The sequence below is a fragment of the Phyllobates terribilis genome, unplaced genomic scaffold (genome assembly GCF_046119375.1).
Source record: "Phyllobates terribilis strain yellow unplaced genomic scaffold, ASM4611937v1 Scaffold_11__3_contigs__length_659146591, whole genome shotgun sequence".
Taxonomy (NCBI): domain Eukaryota; kingdom Metazoa; phylum Chordata; class Amphibia; order Anura; family Dendrobatidae; genus Phyllobates; species Phyllobates terribilis.
Window position 1 is genome coordinate 540,912,283 of NW_027362771.1, and position 20,227 is coordinate 540,932,509.

The 20,227-nt window shown below is 47.2% G+C and overlaps 1 protein-coding gene across 1 annotated transcript in view; it reads right to left on the bottom strand.

Annotated features, from left to right (window-relative positions):
• Window positions 1-396: 396 nt before the first annotated feature.
• Window positions 397-20,227, bottom strand: part of LOC141165303 (uncharacterized) — a 29,222-nt gene continuing 9,391 nt past the window's right edge. Inside the window, exons 2-5 of the mRNA XM_073650902.1 lie at window positions 12,702-12,887; window positions 6,849-6,944; window positions 4,875-4,937; window positions 397-1,698 (exon numbers count right to left, since the gene is read on the bottom strand). Of these exons, the coding sequence (XP_073507003.1) occupies window positions 1,280-1,698; window positions 4,875-4,937; window positions 6,849-6,944; window positions 12,702-12,887 (764 nt within the window). The 3' untranslated portion in view covers window positions 397-1,279. The remainder of the gene's footprint in view (window positions 1,699-4,874; window positions 4,938-6,848; window positions 6,945-12,701; window positions 12,888-20,227) is intronic.

Sequence of the window (20,227 nt, forward strand, 5' to 3'; positions counted from 1 at the left end):
TTATAATATGGGCTGTGTATTCCGTTGACAATCTGGAACTGTGCCTGCACAATTTAACAGGTGGGGTAGACCAGCCTCAACATGTCGTTGCCAGAAGCCACAGGAGAAATTCTCTAACAACTTTGGTTTTACCACCAGGGACTCTGAATCCATGGTTGAATCAAGTATGGGGCCCTATACCTCTCCCCCTTTTTTAGGAAGAGGGATGATGGACAGAATCATACGAACAAGTGGAGGCAAAGAGGTGGTTTGAAACATAGAAGGAAGAGGAGGAGGACAAGATCAGAGGATGGTAAGACTCAACTCGAAGGAAACACGGGTGAAGGAGGGGCAGAACGACAATTTGAGGATCAAGGATTGGTGGTAAATGTATATTTTGTTTCCTTGACTGATATTTAGACAGATTTGCTATTGAATGGTCTCTTTTTTTGTCCATCAAGTTTAATAGAATAGTTCCAGGTAGAAAAAAATTTGTACATATTCTTTAGGAGATTAAGTTTAACAACTTTTTATATTGTTTTAATGGTGATGTTGTTTAATATGTTTAATTGTATATGTGGGCGTGGCTTTGTGGTGATTGGTTTACCTCTGTGAGCCACACTATTTAAACCTGCTCTTCCTGTTTGTACTTGATGAAGACCTATTGTAGATCGAAACGTTGCCACTCATGTTTTTGCCAGAATAAATCACGAGTTCATATTATCACCTTGAATTTGATGCTGTCTATTTTGCATACATCTAAAATAAAAATGTGCATAAAATATTTGTTTTATTAAACATTTGTATTCTCTTTAACTTTTTTAAACAGTATTTTTTATCTTGTACAAATTTTGAGCTCTATTTCTTCTCTATTCACGGCCAAAGTAAAAAGTCAAAAGTTTACTTGATAGTACTTGATATTTGTACGTGATATACATGAGTTCTACCGAGTCATGTGATTTAAAGGGCATTGTTATTTGCATACAACCTGCGTTTGAAATCAAACTGGATAAATTCATAGGTCCAATTGTATCCAGCTCTAACCGAGAAGCTATTATCTGAGCAGTCATAATGCGTTACTCTCCAGTAAAAGGATTCCAACCATATGGTGTTTTTGGCCTAAACAGAGAATAACACTTTATATAATAAAACAAAATGTGTGGAACAAATAAAGAAAAATATCTGCTAAACTATTCTTTCCCTGCCTATCACTGCAGTCATGCGACATGACATGTTATCACTATTGACAATAAATCCATTGAATCAGTGTATATATATTTCTAAATGGTTATAATCCCCCTTAAGCACAAGCCCCTCCATCTAATACCGATCCATCAAGATTCCGGGCCCTCCAACGACTCCAAATCCCAGTTCCCCAGTAAAGCATGACCACATATTTTTGATTATTCCCAAAGTTAAAGAAAAGATTTTCCCCTTTGACTCCCAACAAAGTATCATTGTAGCACTCCCAGCTCAAGGTCTTGTTAGCGTCACATTGATAAAACCTTAGTGGCTTCTGTGATTGAGGCTTTCCCTCCACCCCTACACATAGTCCCTCCTCTGAGCTCATGAGCCTGCCTCCTGGGAGCCAATGGAAGAGCTGAGAGTTGGAAGCTGAGGAGCAAACGGAGGCGGTGAGCTCAAAAAGCTCTCTGCGATCGGAAGGTGAGCGCACCTCTGCACACTTGTTATGGGCCTCGTTATATAGAAGGAAGGAACCTGTGGGAACAAAAGACTGAGTTTTATTAAAGCACTTAGCAATGTAGCTAATTAGAAGTATAGCTTGATGCTTCTGGGCATCGGTGAAAAATATGTAACTGGGACCTCACCTACCATGTGCCATTTATAATGCCAGACTCTACTTATTTGGCAAAGGGGCATCTGGGGGCCTTTAGAAACCAGGGCGTGGATGTAACTGTTACCTCTGTACCAGGGGCATACCATCCATAGTGACAGTTCACATGGCAGTTATAGGACCCATGATTCTGGGAAGGTCCCGAGCCCCTTCCGAGAGCGCCGTCATCCACCATTCAACCTTTGCCTGTGAATCTGCATACGATGACGTTACCACATTGACTCCCCCCTCATACTGCACCCCATATATCGGAGCAGAGCATTGGGGGATGGGGAAACGGGTTTATATGAGTTATATTTGCTTTTTTAAAATGTCAGTAAATGTGGGGGCCGTCATATTGAGTGGGGAGCTATTGGGGCCATTATACTGAGTGGGCCATTATACTGATTGGGGGGCTGGTGGGAAACATTATGCTGAGTGGGGGATGGTAGGGGCGATTATACTAGGTAGGGTAATGTTGGGGGATACTGAGCGGAGGGCTGGTGGGGGACTGTGGGGGCTGCCATACTGAGTGGTGTGCAGTGGGGGTCCTCATTCTTGTAGAGGGCTGTGGTGGCCCTCACACTATGTGAGGGGCTGTGAGTGCCCTTATGCTGAGTGTTGAGCTGTAGGGGCCATAATACTATCATACTGAGTATGGAGTTGTAGGGGCCATTATACTGTGTGAGGAGCTATAGGGCTCATTATACTGAATGAGGGATGTGGTGGCTTTCATTCTGAATTAGGGACTGTAGGGGCCCTAATTCTGTGTGGCGGCCCTCATTCTGTGTGGGCTCTGATACCCTTCATATTGTGGGGGCCCTCACATTAAGTATTGAGCTGTATGGGCCCTCATACTGAGTAGGGGGCAGTGGGGACTATCATGCTGAAAGTGGGCTGCGGGTGCCATCATACTGAGTGAGGGAATCATACTAACAGGCCATCATAATGTGTGGGGGCCATGATATTGTGTGTGTGTGTGTGTGTGTGTGTATGGGGACTATGGGGATATCATACTATAGGGGGGCACTTTAGGGGCATATTATACTGTGTTAGTGGCACTGTGGGGACATCATACTTTGCTGGAGATACTGCGTAGTCATCCTACTGTACATTTGGGGGGAAACTATGTAGAGGGGTATTCACTGTGGGATACCATACTCAGTGTGTGTGGGTGGAGGCATTTTTGGAAGCATCATTTTCTATAGTGGCCATAAAAGAGGTATTGCTGGTGAAAACAAAAAGGGGCTTCAATAAGGATAAAATTATTGTGTGCGTGTCACAATACTTGTCCTTCTGCTGCTTTACAAAATTTGGAGGACATGACTGCTGAAAATATAAATAAATATACATGTGTATATACAGTACAGTTTGGACACACCTCATTTAAAGATTTTTCTGTATTTTCATGACTATGTAAATTGTACATTCACACTGAAGGCATCAAAACTATGAATTAACACATGTGGAATTATATACTTAACAAAAAAGTGTGAAACAACTGAAAATATGTCTTATATTCTAGGTTCTTCAAAGTAGCCACCTTTTGCTTTGATGACTGCTTTGCACACTCTTGGCATTCTCTTGATGAGCTTCAAGGGGTAGTCACCGGAAATGGTTTTCACTTCACAGGTGTGCCCTGTCAGGTTTAATAAGTGGGATTAATTGCCTTATAAATGGGGTTGAGACCATCAGTTGTGTTGTGCAGAAGTCTGGTGGATACACAGCTGATAGTCCTACTGAATAGACTGTTAGAATTTGTATTACGGCAAGAAAAAAGCAGCTAAGTAAAGAAAAACGAGTGGCCATCATTACTTTAAGAATTGAAGGTCTGTCAGTCCGAAAAATTGGGAAAACTTTGAAAGTGTCCCCAAGTGCAGTTGCAAAAACCATCAAGCACTAAAAGAAACTGGCTCACATGAGGACCGCCCCAGGAAAGGAAGACCAAGAGTCACCTCTGCTTCTCAGGATAAGTTTATCCGAGTCACCAGCCTCAGAAATCGCAAGTTAACAGCAGCTCAGATTAGAGACCAGGTCAATGCCACACAGAGTTCTAGCAGCAGACACATCTCTATAACAACTGTTAAGAGGAGACTTTGTGCAGCAGGCCTTCATGGTAAAATAGCTGCTAGGAAACCATTGCTAAGGACAGGCAACAAGCAGAAGAGACTTGTTTGGGCTAAAGATCACAAGGAATGGACATTAGACCAGTGGAAATCTGTGCTTTGGTCTGATGAGTCCAAATTTGAGATCTTTGGTTCCAACCACCGTGTATTTGTGCGATGCAGAAAAGGTGAACGGATGGACTCTACATACCTGGTTCCCACCGTGAAGCATGAAGGAGGAGGTGTGATGGTGTGGGGGTGCATACTGAACCAGCATGGCTACCACAGCATCTTGCAGCGGCATGCTATTCCATCCGGTTTGCGTTTAGTTGGACCATCATTCATTTTTCAACAGTACAATGACCTCAAACACACCTCCAGGCTGTATAAGGGCTATTTGACCAAGAAGGAGAGTGATGGGGTGCTACGCCAGATGACCTGGCCTTCACAGTCACCAGACCTAAACCCAATCGAGATGGTTTGGGGTGAGCTGGACCGCAGAGTGAAGGCAAAAGGGCCAACAAGTGCTAAGCATCTCTGGGAACTCCTTCAAGATTGTTGGAAGACCATTTCCGGTGACTACCTCTTGAAGCTCATCAAGAGAATGCCAAGAGTGTGTAAAGCAGTCATCAAAGCAAAAGGTGGCTACTTTGAAGAACCTAGAATATAAGACATATTTTCAGTTGTTTCACACTTTTTTGTTAAGTATATAATTCCACATGTGTTAAATCATAGTTTTGATGCCTTCAATGTGAATGTACACTTTTCATAGTCATGAAAATACAGAAAAATCTTTAAATGAGAAGGTGTGTCCAAACTTTTGGTCTGTACTGTATATATATTTTTGGAGAGGGGGTGAGTTTGCCCAAGATAGAACTTTTTCTATAGGCCCTGTGATTTCTTTATATGCCACTGCTCTGCACCTCTATAGATTATGTGTATACATTAATACTCACCCATCATTATGTGCCGTCTATGCTGCTCTTTAACTTTCTCTAACTCCATCTCTATAGCATAATCTGTAAGTTTAAAATCAGATTTATTTTAAAAGGAACAAGGGAAAAAATATTACATTCAATATTAGAAGAAAAGCATTTGAAGGTAAACAACAGAATGTACCAATTGTGAGCTATAAATTGATAAACCTGCGTATTCTGCTGTTCGCTCAATCTCCTATAGGATATTTGCTCTTTTCTGCCGGTGATGTAAAACTATTACTAAACAATCATTTTTGCCTCTCCCTAAAGTTAGCCTGAATTTGTCTATGACATGGGTGTTGCTCTCCTGTGGCTTCGGCCTACATCTGTATCTCCCCAGCAAACTGCTCACAGGAATGATCTATACTTCAGGTAAATGTAATGTGACCACCCTTCAGTATGTGACTTCTGTACAAAGCATCATGGGCCTTAAGCTTGTATGAATAAAATAATTCCTAAAATCAGAGAATCTGGATTATTCACTTCTAAAAAGCAAGTTAAAGGTAGCCTGGGATAAACAGGAACATTATCATAACATAGGGGATATGTACGGGGAATGATTTTATGCATCTGCTCAAATTTATTTTTAACCATTTAATTTTAGCATTGATCCTTTGAGAGTCTGGTGATGTCTAGTATGACTTCTCTCAGATTAATATAACTGATCCAAATAATGAAGTAATTAGTATGTGACAAATTCTTTATGTGTTTGGATAATTTTTAACAGTTTTAAAATGTGACCTGATAAAGTGGCAGAGCTAAAAAATAAGTCATATAACGCATCAAACTTACTAAGAACATGCCTCATTATTATTTTGACACAAATTTATTGATTTGCTGTAGCCAAGGCTGGTCATATGTATGTATTCACATAGAAATTGTCAGCAGGTGTTACTGCCACATCAGATCCCCACCCTGACAGGCAGGGACTCCGGTGTGTCAGCACACCCACCCCCGCTGCGGCCGGCGCTTTCCCCTCCCGTGCTCTGCCTGCTTCCAGCAGGGCTTCCGGGCGTGTCCTTAGGGCACGCGCACGTGCGCGCCCCCGCCCTCTTAAAGGGCCAGCGAGCGCACTTGTTATTACGTCCCCAGCCAATGGCTGTGGGGCATTCCAAATATATTGCATCCTCCCCATGGGGGGGATGCCTGAGCAACCTTCCTGTTCTGTAGTCTATGTTGTAAAGGTTACGTGCTAGTCCCCGCTACTCAGCCTGCTGCACTCCGGTGCAAACCCAGCCTCCTGCAGTCCTGTGCAAACCCAGCCTGCTGCACTTCTGTGCAAACCCAGCCTGCTGCACTCCTGTGGAAATCCAGCCTGCTGCACTCAGGTGCAAACCCAGCCTGCTGCACTCAGGTGCAAACCCAGCCCGGTGCACTCAGGTGCAAACCCAGCCCGGTGCACTCCGGTGCAAACCCAGTCTGCTGCACTCTGGTGTAAACCCAGCCTGCTGCACTCTGGTGCAAACCCAGCCTGCTGCACTCTGGTGCAAACCCAGCCTGCTGCACTCTGGTGCAAACCCAGCCTGCTGCACTCCGGTGCAAACCCAGTCTGCTGCACTCCACTGCAAGCCCAGCCTGATGCACTCTGGTGCTATCCTGCTTGCCTCCCTTGGGTACCATGCTGCCTGTCCTACTGGGTCCAGCTACTGCGCGCCCGTTTGTCTGTTCTGGAGTGGCGTCTGGCGTTCATCGGGAGCCAAGTCTAACCTCACCATCAGAGGCTCTAGTGAACAGTCCGGTGTCCGCTTAGTCATGCCCCTCCAGGCTCTCCGTGGTCCGTGGCACAGTGGTTCCACAAACCACGTTCGTGACAGAAGGGTTGTTGTTTTTGTCTTTAGAAGCCCCCTTAGTTGGAACTGGAATGGTTGTTAAGTAAATGAACATATTTTAACTTCTATTCAATCAAAGGTTCAGATACCTATAACAGGATGTAAAATATAGGTCTCTACTTACACTTAGTCATAAAATAACCCAAGATGAAGATACTCAAGAGCAGCAGAAGACCACAGCTAAAAGCAGCAACCAGGAGTCGGGATTTCTGATAACAACCTAGTAAAGAAGAAAGTGTTTCAGAGGTGGGCTTCAAAACCAGTGTTGGAAAGCAACACAGTTGTATTAAAGGTGCAAGGGGAAGACTTGAGGTGTCTTCCTAGTATTCAGAAACCTGTATTTGAGTGGCTGAAAAAAATAGTGAGATTTTCCAAAATGACTAAAATACATTTTAATCATAGTTATAGTTTTTGTTCTTGACCATTAACACCTTAACTACCTTAAACTGCCAGGAATATTAAATGCTAACCCCCCAAATCATCATGGAACCCATAGAGAGTTTAGGTATTTACTCACAATCACAACCACCTTAAACCATCATGAATTATTGATACTACCAATAGCACTATCCATGAAATGACATCAGAGATTAAGGCTACTACCCACCTAACCACCAAAGACCACCAGGAGTGTTACAGGAATACTAACGCTAGCCATACATGTATAAAGACTTCTCTCCATCTAAACATCCTAAATGACCTGGGGTGTTACAAGAATACTATCACTAACTGTACATGTACAGTGGTGGGAAAAAGTGTTTGCCCCCTTCCTGATTTCTTACTCTTTTGCATGTTTGTCACACTTAAACGTTTCAGATCACAAAACAAATTTAAATATTAGACAAAGATAAAACAAGTAATCACAAAATGTAGTTTTTAAATGAAGGTCTTTATTATAAAGGGAAAAAGAAATCCAAACTTACAGGGCCCTGTGTGAAAAAGTGATTGCCCCCTCATAACTGGTTGAGCCCCCCCTTAGAAGAAACAACTGCAATTGTCTGAGATAACTGGCAATGAGTCTTTTATAACGCTATGGAGGAATTTTTGGCCACTCATCTTTGCAAAATTGTTGTAAGTTAGCCATTGGATGGTTTTCAAGCATTAAAGGTCATGCCACTGCATCTAAATCGGATTAAGGTCAGGACTTTGACTAGGCCACTCCAAAATCTTAATTTAGTTTTTCTTAAGCCATTCAAAGGTGGACTTGCTTGTGTGTTTTAGATCATTGTCCTGCTGAATAACCCAAGTGCGCTTCAGCTTGAGGTCACAAACATATGGCCGGATATTCTCCTTCAGGATTTTTTGGTAGACAGCAGAATTCATGGTTCCATTTACCACAGCAAGCAGCAAAACAGCCCCAGACCATCACACTACCACCACCATATTTTACTGTTGCCATGATGTTCCTTTTCTGAAATGATGTGTTACTTCTACGCCAGATGTAATGGGACATACACCTTCTAAAAAGTTTAACTTTTGTCTTGTCAGTCCACAGAGTATTCTCCCAAAATTCTTGGCAATCATCAAGATGTTGTCTGGCAAAACTGAGACGAGTCTTTATGTTCTTTTTGCTCAGCAGTGATTTTCGTCTTGGAACTCTACCATGTATGCCATTTTTGACCAGTCGCTAGAGGAATTGAACTCAGCTTCCCAAAGATGTGATAAACCACAGTTAATTTATGTTTTAAGGATGGGGGGGGATCACTTTTTCACACAGGGCCCTGTACCTTTTTCGATTTCTTTTTCCTTTAATAATAAAGACCTTCATTTAAAAACTTCATTTTTTGTTTACTTGTGTTATCTTTGTCTAATATTTAAATTTATTTTGTGATCTGAAACATTTAAGTGTGACAAACATGCAAAAGAATAAGAAGTCAGGAAGGGGGCAAACACTTTTTTACACCACTGTAGATGTGACATAGTGCATGTAGAATGGTGGCAAAGTTATTAAAATCAGGGGACATTTTTTGCATCATCCCATCCTCGGCTGCATCATCCCATCCTCGGCTGCTTCATCCCATCCTCGGCTGCATCACCCCATCCTCGGCTGCATCACCCCATCCTCGGCTGCATCACCCCATCCTCGGCTGCATCACTTCACCTCACCCCGGCTCCATCACCTTATCTCTGACTGCATCATCTCATCCCTACTGCATCACCCCATCTCTGGCTGCCTCATATCATCACTGCTGCATCACCTCATCTCCGGCTGCTTCACCTCATCCCCACTGCACCATCCCATCCCCGCCGTACATCCTACCCCCAGCCGCACCCTCTCATCCAGGCTCCATCACCTCATCCACGGCTGCTGCATCTCACCCTGGCTGCTTCACCCTCATCTCTACCCCGGCTGTTTGTACCTCTCCCCTGGACTGCATCTCATCCCTGAACTGCTCCCCACCCCGGACCGCACCCTATCCCCCAACATCACCCCACATGTGGCCACCTGTCCCCCACTAGGACCCACCCCACATACATCGCTACCGGGCTGCCTCCTACCCCTATCACCTCTCGCCCACTACTCACCCTCGCAATGTTCCTACTTCTTCTCACCCTCACTCCCATCCTTCTTCACTTCCTTCTTCCCCCACTCATCACTCCTCCCAGCAATGAAATACTCATCTCTCCCTCCATCCTACCTACCCACCTCATCCTCTCCTCTGAACTATTCCTCCACTTTCAACCCTCCATCTCCAAACAAACACGCCCGCCATGCAAGCTCTCCTACCCGCACCTTCTCACCCTCGCCCTGCTCCTCCTAATTGCGGGCGACATCTCCCCCAATCCTGGCCCACCCCATCATACCACCCCCCCACTCCCACGACATATAACCAACCCCCGTAACCTCAGCAGCCTCAGACCCATCCCTCCTGCCCCTGCTTCCCCAGTCTCCCTCCCGGGCGCCCTCTGGAACGTCCGCTCGGTCTGCAACAAACTACCATACATCCACGACCTCTTCATCTCCAAAAAACTCTCCTTCCTCGGCATCACGGAAACCTGGCTCATCCCCTCTGACACAACCTCCCCGGCCGCCCTCTCCTACAGCGGACTTACTCTCTCCCACTCCCCCCGCCCCAACAACACCCGCGTTGGAGGCATCGGCCTACTCCTGGCCAACACGTGCTCCTTCATCCCGATTACGCCGCCCCCCTCCTGTCCCCTCCCCTCCTTCGAGGCACACTCCGTGTGCATCTTCTCCCCTTGCAACCTCCAACTGGCAGTCATCTACCATCCCTCAGGATCACCCTCCTCCTTCTTCGACCAGTTTACATCCTGGCTCCTCCACCTCCTCTCCTCTGACATCCCCACCATCATCATGGGCGACTTCAACATCCCCGTCGACACGCCGCCTCTAGACTCCTATCCCTAACGTCCTCCCTCGGTCTCTCCCAATGGACCTCATCTGCCACACACACCGACGGTCACACACTGGACCTTGTCTTCACCCGCCTCTGTTCCCTCGCTGACCTCGAAAACTCACCTCTCCCCCTATCTGACCACAACCTACTGACCTCTCTCTCCCCCCCTCTCTGATCGCCACTCCCCGCACACTCCCCCACCCCCGCAGAAACCTCAAACTCATCGACTTCCACTCATTCTCCGAGTCCCTCCTCCCTCTCTCTGGCCCATCTTCTTCCCAAGATGCCGACGCCGCCGCCACCCTCTACAACACCACCCTCACCACAGCCCTCGACCAAGCTGCGCCGCTCTCACACGTCACAACCCGTGCACACAGACAACCCTGGCTAACGCCCCACACGAAAAAACTTCGGCAGACGTCCAGAGTGGCTAAATGGAAATGGAAGAAATCCCACTCCACGGAACACCTCAACCTGTTCAAACAGTCCCTCACTGCTTTCAAGACTGCTCTCACGAATGCAAAACAAGACTACTTCTCTTCCCTAATAACCGCCCTATCCCGCAACCCCAAGCAACTTTTCAGTACCTTCAACTCCCTACTCCATCCCCCTGCACCCCCCCTCGCCCCTCATCTCAGCCAACGACTTCGCCACCTTCTTCAAGGACAAGATTGACAAAGTCAGACAAAGCTTCGATCTACAAGCCTCTCGGCCCCCCACCCCCACCGGCCAACCCCCCTCACCCAAATGCAGTTTCTCCCCCATGACAGAAGACCTCCTCTCCTCTCTGCTAGCTCACTCACACCTCACCACCTGCACCCTCGACCCCTACCCTCCCACCTCATCCCTAACCTCACCACTGTCCTCATCCCCGCCCTAACCCATCTCTTCAACCTATCACTTAAATCTGGCACCTTCCCATCATCCTTCAAGCATGCCACAATCACACCCTTCCTCAAAAAACCCTCCCTTGACCCTGCAATAGTCTCCAACTACCGCCCAATATCTCTCCTCCCTTTTGCCTCAAAATTACTTGAACAGCACGTACACGCCGAGCTGTCCTCCCACTTCTCCTCCTCCTCCCTCTTTGACCGCCTTCAATCCGGTTTCCGACCCCACCACTCCACCGAAACAGCCCTAACTAAAGTCACCAACGACCTACTGACTGCCAAGAGTAAGCGACACTACTCCGTCCTCCTCCTCCTCGACCTCTCCGTCGCCTTCGACACAGTCAACCACCCCCTCCTACTCCACATCCTAGAATCCCTTGGCATCACCGACCTAGCCCTCTCATGGATCTCCTCCTACCTAACGGACCAGACCTTCAGCGTCACACACTCCCACACCTCATACTCGCCCCACCCCCTTTCTGTTGGAGTTCCCCAAGGCTCAGTCCTGGGACCACTACTCTTCTCCATTTACACCCTCGGCCTGGGAAAACTCATCGAATCCCACAGCCTTCAATACCATCTCTACGCCGACGACACCCAGCTCTACCTCTCTGGCCCCGACATCTCCGCCTTACTATCCAAAATTCCCCAATGCCTATCCGCCATCGCATCCTTCTTCTCCGCCCGTTTCCTCAAACTCAACATGGACAAGACCGAGATAATCGTCTTCCCCCCCTAACCGCTCTCCCCAGCTCCACAACCTATCCATCACAATCAACGACTGCACCCTCTCACCCGTCTCCCACGCCAAGTGCCTCGGGGTAATCCTCGACTCCGCCCTCTCCTTCAAGCCCCACATCGAAGCCCTCACCACCACCTGCCGACTCCAACTGAGGACCAGGACTCGGCAAAAACACTCATCCACGCCCTCATCATCTCCCGTCTCGACTACTGCAACCCCCTGCTCACTGGCCTCCCCGCTTCCTCCCTCGCACCTCTCCGCACCATCCTCAATTCCGCTGCCCGACTCATCCACCTATCTTCACATTTCACCCCCGCCTCCCCCCTCTGCCAAGCCCTTCACTGGCTCCCCATTGCCCTGAGATCACGGTTCAAAACCCTAACCCTAACATACAAGGCCATACATAACCTGTCCCCCCCCCCTACATCTCCGACCTGGTTTCCAGATATGTTCCCCCACGCGATCTTCGCTCCTCTCAAGAACTTCTCCTCTTCTCCCCTCTCATTTCCTCCTCCCACAACCACCTACAAGACTTCTCTCGTGCATCCGCCATACTCTGGAACTCTCTCCCCCATCACATCCGACACTCCCCTACCCTTGGAACCTTCAAGAAATACCTAAAGACCCACCTCTTCCTTCAGGCCTACAGCCCACGCTGAGACCCATCCACTACACCATCTCACCCTCTCCTCTCCCCCTTCCTCCTGTCTCCCCATCCTGGGCTCATATATTTAATTTGGACATCTATGAAGTGATTCATGTGTACAGAGGTGTTCTGTTGAGGAGGAAAGAACTATTCTCTCTATTTATATGTTCATTATTCCCATGCCTAGATAGATAAGTATGACTAAATAGTTCATGTGGAGGTGACTAGGTCAGGAGAAACCTTGCATTTTAGGTTGCTTGGTTAGAATGCTACATGGCAATATAATTTGGCTATGAGCCACTGCTTCACATCAATCATCGTACCCTGGTGGAATTCTTACAATGGCTTTGATAAGAAGGGATCCATGCTTTACTTCTTTGTGGTGGGTCTGGGTTCCACTGAAGCGTACTATCTTCGACACTGCTTCCAATGGATGATAGTCTCCAGAGGTTATCGGAGTCTGGCTTCTGACTGCTTGGCACTGGTTCATATATACTTTCTTCTTGAAGATATATGTCACTATGTTCTGAAAATAGAAGATGAACATATTTCTTACCAAAAAGGTTAGTGCCATGAATCATTTTCATATGAAGAAGATTTTTGGTATAAAGAGGAACAGAAGGGTTTGAGTAAAAAATTTTACTTTCCTTCCCAAAATGGATACTTGAGAAGTATGGATTTGGGCAGAGTAATAAGTTATCATCATTACCTAAGTATAAAATATATTCACTCAATAATGTCCATAAAAGAAAAAAAAGGCATCAAGGCAAAGATCCAAATAGGCCCTATACACCATTTTGGTGATGGGTTTCAACACCAATGGCAGAGAGGTCTGGTGTTTATTTTATCTTCTACAACCTAAAAGTCCATTACCTACCTACCTCTTTGTGAAAAATGCAGTTCCTCTGAAGAGGGGAGCCCTGCCCAATGATATTGCTACATAATAGATGTAAAGATACCAACACACATTAGAGCAAAATTGGCCAGAGTTGTTGATTACGGCAGAACCATCTGATCATCTGATGTGCTTGGAGGCCTCCTGTCTCTAGCCTGCAGGTGATAACATTCATGGATAGTCACTTTGAATTCAAATGTCCATTAGTTTTTGGAGACAATCCACCAACAGAGGTGTCGTCTAAAGGCCCCGTCACACTTAGCGACGCTGCAACGATCCCGACAACGATACGACCTGTCAGGGATCGTTGCTGCGTCGCTATGTGGTCGCTGGTGAGCTGTCAAACAGGCAGGCTCACCAACAATCAGGGGAGCAGCGACATCGTGGAAAGAATCTTTCCACGATGCCCTGCTCCTGGTTATCAGCCTGCTGAAGCAGGAGCAGGCTGGTAACCATGATAAACATCGGGTTACTAGGGGCACACGCGCCCCTAGTAACCCGTTGTTTATCATGGTTACCACTCTACTACAGTGAGCGGGAGGTTACCGCTCACTTTAGCAGGCTCGTAACCATGATAAACATCGGGTTACTAGGGGCACACGCGCACCTAGTAACCCGTTGTTTATCATGGTTACGAGCCTGCTAAAGTGAGCGGTAACCTCCTGCTCACTGTAGCAGAGTGGTAACCATGATAAACAACGGGTTACTAGGTGCGCGTGTGCCCCTAGTAACCCGATGTTTATCATGGTTACCAGCCTGATCGCTGCTCCCGCTGGTCACACAGCGATGTGTGCTGACCAGCGGGAGGGCAACGACCAAAAAATGGTCCAGGACACTTTGCAGCGATCAGCGACCTCACAGCAGGGGCCTGATCGCTGCAAAGTGTCACACATAGCGACATCGCTGGTGAAGTCGCTGTTGCGTCACCAAAACCGTGACACAGCAGCGATCTCGCTAGCGATCTAGCTATATGAGACGGGGGCTTTACTCTTCTCTCCCCATACCAAAGGCAAGTATGGACTTCTGAGATTGGGGGAGATTACTGTCGGACAACAAATATTGAGTCGACAATTTCTTTGCATAGTTTCTTTAAGGCTCCATAGCAAGCGCATAGTTTTTGAACTGAATATTGTTAAAGTCTATCATCTACCGTGGGGAAAATAAGTATTTGATACACTGCCGATTTTGCATGTTTTCCCACCTACAAAGAATGGAGAGGTCTGTAATTTTTATCGTAGGCACACTTCACCTGTGAGAGACAGAATCTAAAAATAAAATCCAGAAAATCACATTGTTTGATTTTTGCATAATTAATTTGCATTTTGTTGCATGAAATAAGTATTTGATACAATAGAAAAACAGGACTTAATATTTGGTACAGAAACCTTTGTTTGCAATTACAGAGGTCAGACGTTTCCTGCAGTTCTTGACCAAGTTTGCACACACTGCAGCATCTTCTCCAGATCTTTCAGGTTTCGGGGCTGTTGCTGGGCAACATTGAGTTTCATCTCCCTCCAAAGATTTTCTATTGGGTTCGGGTCTGGAGACTGGCTAAGCCACTCCAGGACCCTGAAATGCTTCTTACAGAGCCACTCCTCAGTTGCCCTGGCTGTGTGTTTTGGGTCATTGTCATGCTGGAAGACCCAGCCACAACCCATCTTCAATCCTGTTACTGAGGTAAGGAAGTTGTTGGCCAAAATCTCGCGATACATGACCCCATCCATCCTCCCTTCAATACGGCACAGTCATAGAAAAGCACCCACAAAGTATGATGTTTTCCCCACCATCCTTCATGGTTGGGACAGTGTTCTTGGGGTTGTACTCATCCTTCTTCCTCCAAACACGGCAAGTGGAGTTGATACCAAAAAGTTCTATTTTGATCCCATCTTACCACTTGACCTTTTTTCTATGCCTCCTCTGGATCATTAAAATGGTCATTGGCGAACTTCAAATGGGCCTGGACATGTGCTGGCGTGAGGAGGGGGACCTTGTATGCCTTACAAGATTTTAATTCATGACTAGTGTTGAGCATTCCGATACTGAAATATCGGGTATCGGCCGATATTCGCGGTATCGGAATTCCGATACTTAATTCCGATACTTTTGCAATATCGTATACCGGAATCGGAAGTTCCCATAATGCAATGAGCCATTTTCATTTTATTCAGTCAATGAGGATCCTAAGAAGTGTGGGCACATCCTGTTAGGCATGTAGGCATCTTAACTAATGGCATGGCTGTGATTGGCTGCTGAAATGATGTCATGATGCACTATAAAAGCCGCCGCCGCCATTTTGAGCTCACTCTGCTGTGAATTCAGTTAGGGATAGGACGCTGTTGTTCTGAGGGACAGTTTTAGCTACCTATTTGGTCTATTCTGCTTTACCCAAGCTACTTTATAAATTGCTGTGCCTTGCAGCGCTAGTGCACAGTTCTCTGTGCTGTTCACCGCTGTCTGCAAGGTCTGGTGTGTGAGTGCAGCTCACCCTGTAGTGTGTGCTTCAACCACGTCTGGTTGTAGTGCACTCAGTGTGTGTCACTGCCTCATACATTGTCCTTTTTTGCCAATTCATAATTTTTCCTGATTTCTCCTATTAGTGTGGTGGTTCCATCCGTATTCAGCTAAATTGGTTCCAAACACACTATATAGGAGTAGATAGAGAAATTTTTTTGGTCTTGCAGCGCTAGTGCACAGTGCTCTGCATCTGTACTGTTCACCGCTGTCTGCAAGGTCTGGTGTGTGAGTGCAGCTCACCCTGTAGTGTGTGCTTCAACCACATCTGGTTGTAGTGCACTCAGTGTGTGTCACTGCCTCATACATTGTCCTTTTTTGCCAATTCATAATTTTTCCTGATATCTCCTATTAGTGTGGTGGTTCCATCCGTATTCAGCTAAATTGGTTCCAAACACACTATATAGGAGTAGATAGAGAAATTTTTTTGGTCTTGCAGCGCTAGTGCACAGTGCTCTGCATCTGTACTGTTCACCGCTGTCTGCAAGGTCTGGTGTGTGAGTGCAGCTCTCCCTGTAGTGTGTGCTTCAACCACGTCTGGTTGTAGTGCACTCAGTGTGTGTCACTGCCTCATACATTGTCCTTTTTTGCCAATTCATAATTTTTCCTGATATCTCCTATTAGTGTGGTGGTTCCATCCGTATTCAGCTAAATTGGTTCCAAACACACTATATAGGAGTAGATAGAGAATTTTTTTTGGTCTTGCAGCGCTAGTGCACAGTGCTCTGCATCTGTACTGTTCACCGCTGTCTGCAAGGTCTGGTGTGTGAGTGCAGCTCACCCTGTAGTGTGTGCTTCAACCACGTCTGGTTGTAGTGCACTCAGTGTGTGTCACTGCCTCATACATTGTCCTTTTTTGCCAATTCATAATTTTTCCTGATTTCTCCTATTAGTGTGGTGGTTCCATCCGTATTCAGCTAAATTGGTTCCAAACACACTATATAGGAGTAGTTAGAGGAGCCTTTCTGCAGCATTGGGCCCTGCAGCCCCAGCCAGATTAGTATTAGCCTATTTTTTGCAGACTCATCTATTGCATTGTAGGTTACCTTCCTACATTGTAATAGCTACAAAAAGTTTGTGATACTATCGTTATTACATCTTTAGGCACATCCAGTGTCTTTTTGTGACAAAAAAAACCTAAATAAAGTTCACCAAACACTCCACTTTACAGTTGTGTAGGCCACATTAGCTCATATTAAAGTCTAGTCCACACTTTATAAAATTAGTGTTTCTTATACCTGTTAGCAGCTGTTCAGGAATAAGCACACTAAGCCCTTAGTACTTTTCTGCCTATCTTTATCAGTCTACCAAGATGAAGAAGGCAGGGAGTAAGGCATGTGGTCGTGGGCGTGGGCGTGGAGTTTCTGCAGGGAGAGGACGTGAGGATTCTGTGCCTGCAGGGAGAGGACGTGGGGATTCTGTGCCTGCTGCGGGCACCAGTGACTCAGCATCCCCCAGTTTTACCAGGGAACAGTCCTTTATGCGCAGCTTTGTAGGAGCTAGCCGTACCCCACTGCTGCGCGAGGACCAAATTGAAGCTGTTGTCGGATGGATGGCAGCTAACGCATCGACTTCAATTAGTTCCAGATCCTCTCAGGTCCTGAGCACTGAAGAGCACCCATCTGTCTCTTCACCACCTGCCAAATTGCCCAGGCAGTCAGAGAGCCCTGGACAGGAGCCATCTCTACTTCTGTTCTCTGAATCTCTTGGCTTGGAAAGAGGGGGCCAGCCAAGCAGAATTCGAGAATTTGAAGAAGAGGTAGTATGCAGTGATGCGCAACCGTTTTGTCTCTCTGAATCTGAAGAGGCGGGTGGGCCAGTGCCTATGGTCAGCAGCACACCTCAGTACGCATCTGATGATGAGACTCAGGTGCCACTTTCTGGTGCGTACTGTGCTGTCGAGACTACCCAGGAGAAGCAGTTGTTTGAAGAGGGTGGTGTAGATGATGAGGTCCTTGACCCATCATGGCGTGAGGGACAGGAAGGTGGTGGGAGCAGCTCTGAGGAAGAGATTCCCCAAACAGCCCAAAAAGGAGGGAGAGGGAGGGGGCAGACTTGGATGCCTGTAGCCTCCACTTCGGCACCCATTAGGAGCATGGCTCTTCCAAAATCCAAAGCGGGCGCTCCCAAGACTTGCAGTGCCTGGTCCTTTTTTGACACAGTTGCAGATGACATTTGCTTTGTCAAATGCAAGCTGTGTAATCAGAAGGTGAAAAGAGGGAAAAGTGTCAGCAACCTCAATACCACAAATATGTGGAAACATGTGCGGACCAAGCACGTGGTGGAGTTACAAAAACACACTGAAGACCTAGGCCAACCTACAGCACCACCTACCACCTCTTCAGCTCGTGTTGTAGCCTCTTCCTCCAGCTCACACACAGCTAGTTCGGCTTCCTCACAGGATCGCCATGGAAGAATCTCTGGCACTGTTGTACAGAGACACAGTGTAATTCCACCCACAGCACCACTTTCCCAGTCATCCTCACACTCCCAGGCCAGTCTACAGCCATCGTTAGCACAGGCATGGGAGAAAAGGCGCCCATACTCGGCAAACCACCCCCGAGCACAGGCTCTGAATGCTGGCATTGCAAAACTATTGGCCCTTAAAATGCTATCATTCAGGCTGGTGGAGACTGACACATTCCGTAACTTTATGGCATTGGCAGTCCCACAATACAACGTGCCCAGCCGATTTTATTTCAGCAGGCAAGCCGTCCCTGCCCTGCAACATCATGTGGAGGGAAAAATTAAACATGCGCTGCAAAATGCCGTCAGTAGCAAGGTCCACCTGACCACCGATGCGTGGACCAGTAAGCATGGACAAGCACGATACCTTTCCCTCACTGCCCATTGGGTAAATGTTGTGGAGCCGGGTACAGATCTTGAGAGTGGCGCTGTACGTGTTCTGCCAACTCCAAGGATTGCAGGAATCCAGTCTGTACACATTGACTCCTCCTCATACTCCAGTTCCTCTGAATCAGCGCTGCAGGAGCCGTCACGGTCTACCTCCACATCGACCCGTGAACGGTTACCTGTTATGGTGACCAATATGAGCACAGCCGTGGCCAAACGTCAACAGGCCGTATTAAAATTAATTTCTTTGGGGAATCGAAGCCACACAGCGCAGGAGCTCTGGAATGCCATCAAGCAGCAGAGCAACGTGTGGTTTGTGCCAGCGAATCTCCAGCCAGGCATGGTAGTGTGTGACAATGGCTGACATCTGGTGGCAGCTCTGGGCCTAGGCAACCTCACTCACATCCCATGTCTGGCACATGTGCTCAACTTGGTCGTGCAGAGTTTTTTGAGGGACTATCCGGATCTTGATGCACTGCTTCACAAGGTCCGCATAGAGTGCGCTCACTTGCGGCGTTCCAGCAATGCAAGATCACGCATTGCAGCTCTGCAGCGCCGATTACGTCTTCCGGAACATCGCATCATATGTGACCTACCCACCAGGTGGAATTCAACGTTACATATGTTGGAGAGGTTGTGTGAGCAGCAGGCAGCAGTAATGGAGTACCAGCTGCAGCAGGCGCAAACAAGTCGCAGTGCGCGCCGTTCACACTTCACCACCACTGAGTGGGCCTCTATGAAGGACATTTGCCACGTTTTGCGTGCCTTCGATTATTCCATGCGGATGGCGAGTGCAGATGATGCACTAGTCAGCATGACTATCCCCCTTATCTGCCTGCTTTAAAAAACACTGCAAGCACTAAGGGACGAGGTTTTGGAAGAGGTGGAGGATGAGGAGTCACAAATGCCATCTGCTTCTCTACAGTCTGCGCAACGTGGTTCCTCACAAAGGCCTAGGCAGGGGACACTTTGTGAGGAGGATGAGGAGGAGTCAATGGATGAGGAAGACATCTGTCCAGAGGAGGGAGGTACACAATGCTCTAGTAGTCAGTATCTAGAGCGAGGGTGGGGTGATGCAGAGCAGGCAGAGATCACGCCTCAAGCAGGGGACAGCGTTTCTTGGCCAGTTGGCAGTCTGCAGCACATGGTTGATTTCATGCTGCAGTGCCTGAGAAACGACCGCCGCATCGCCCACATTCTCAACACGGCTGATTATTGGGTGTCCACCCTCCTAGATCCTCGCTACCGGGACAACTTACAAAGCCTCATAACACCGTTGAACCGGGAGCGTAAAATGCGGGAGTACCAAGACGCACTGGTGCATTCCATCATGTTCTCCATTCCAACCGAGAGCAGTGCTGCTAGTGCTTTACAAAGCAGCTCAGTGCGTCGAGGCAGTGGAGGAAGCTCTGCACAAAGAGGGAGCAGAAGCAGCGCCTCAGCACAAGGCAAGACCAGTATGGCCGAAATGTGGCAAAGTTTTGTGTCCCCGCCGCCACAAATGTCTACACCATCACAGACGGCTCCAGTCAGCAGGAGGCAACGTTTCCGTCAGATGGTGACAGACTACATGTCTTGCCCTCTTAGTGTACTCCCAGACGGCTCTT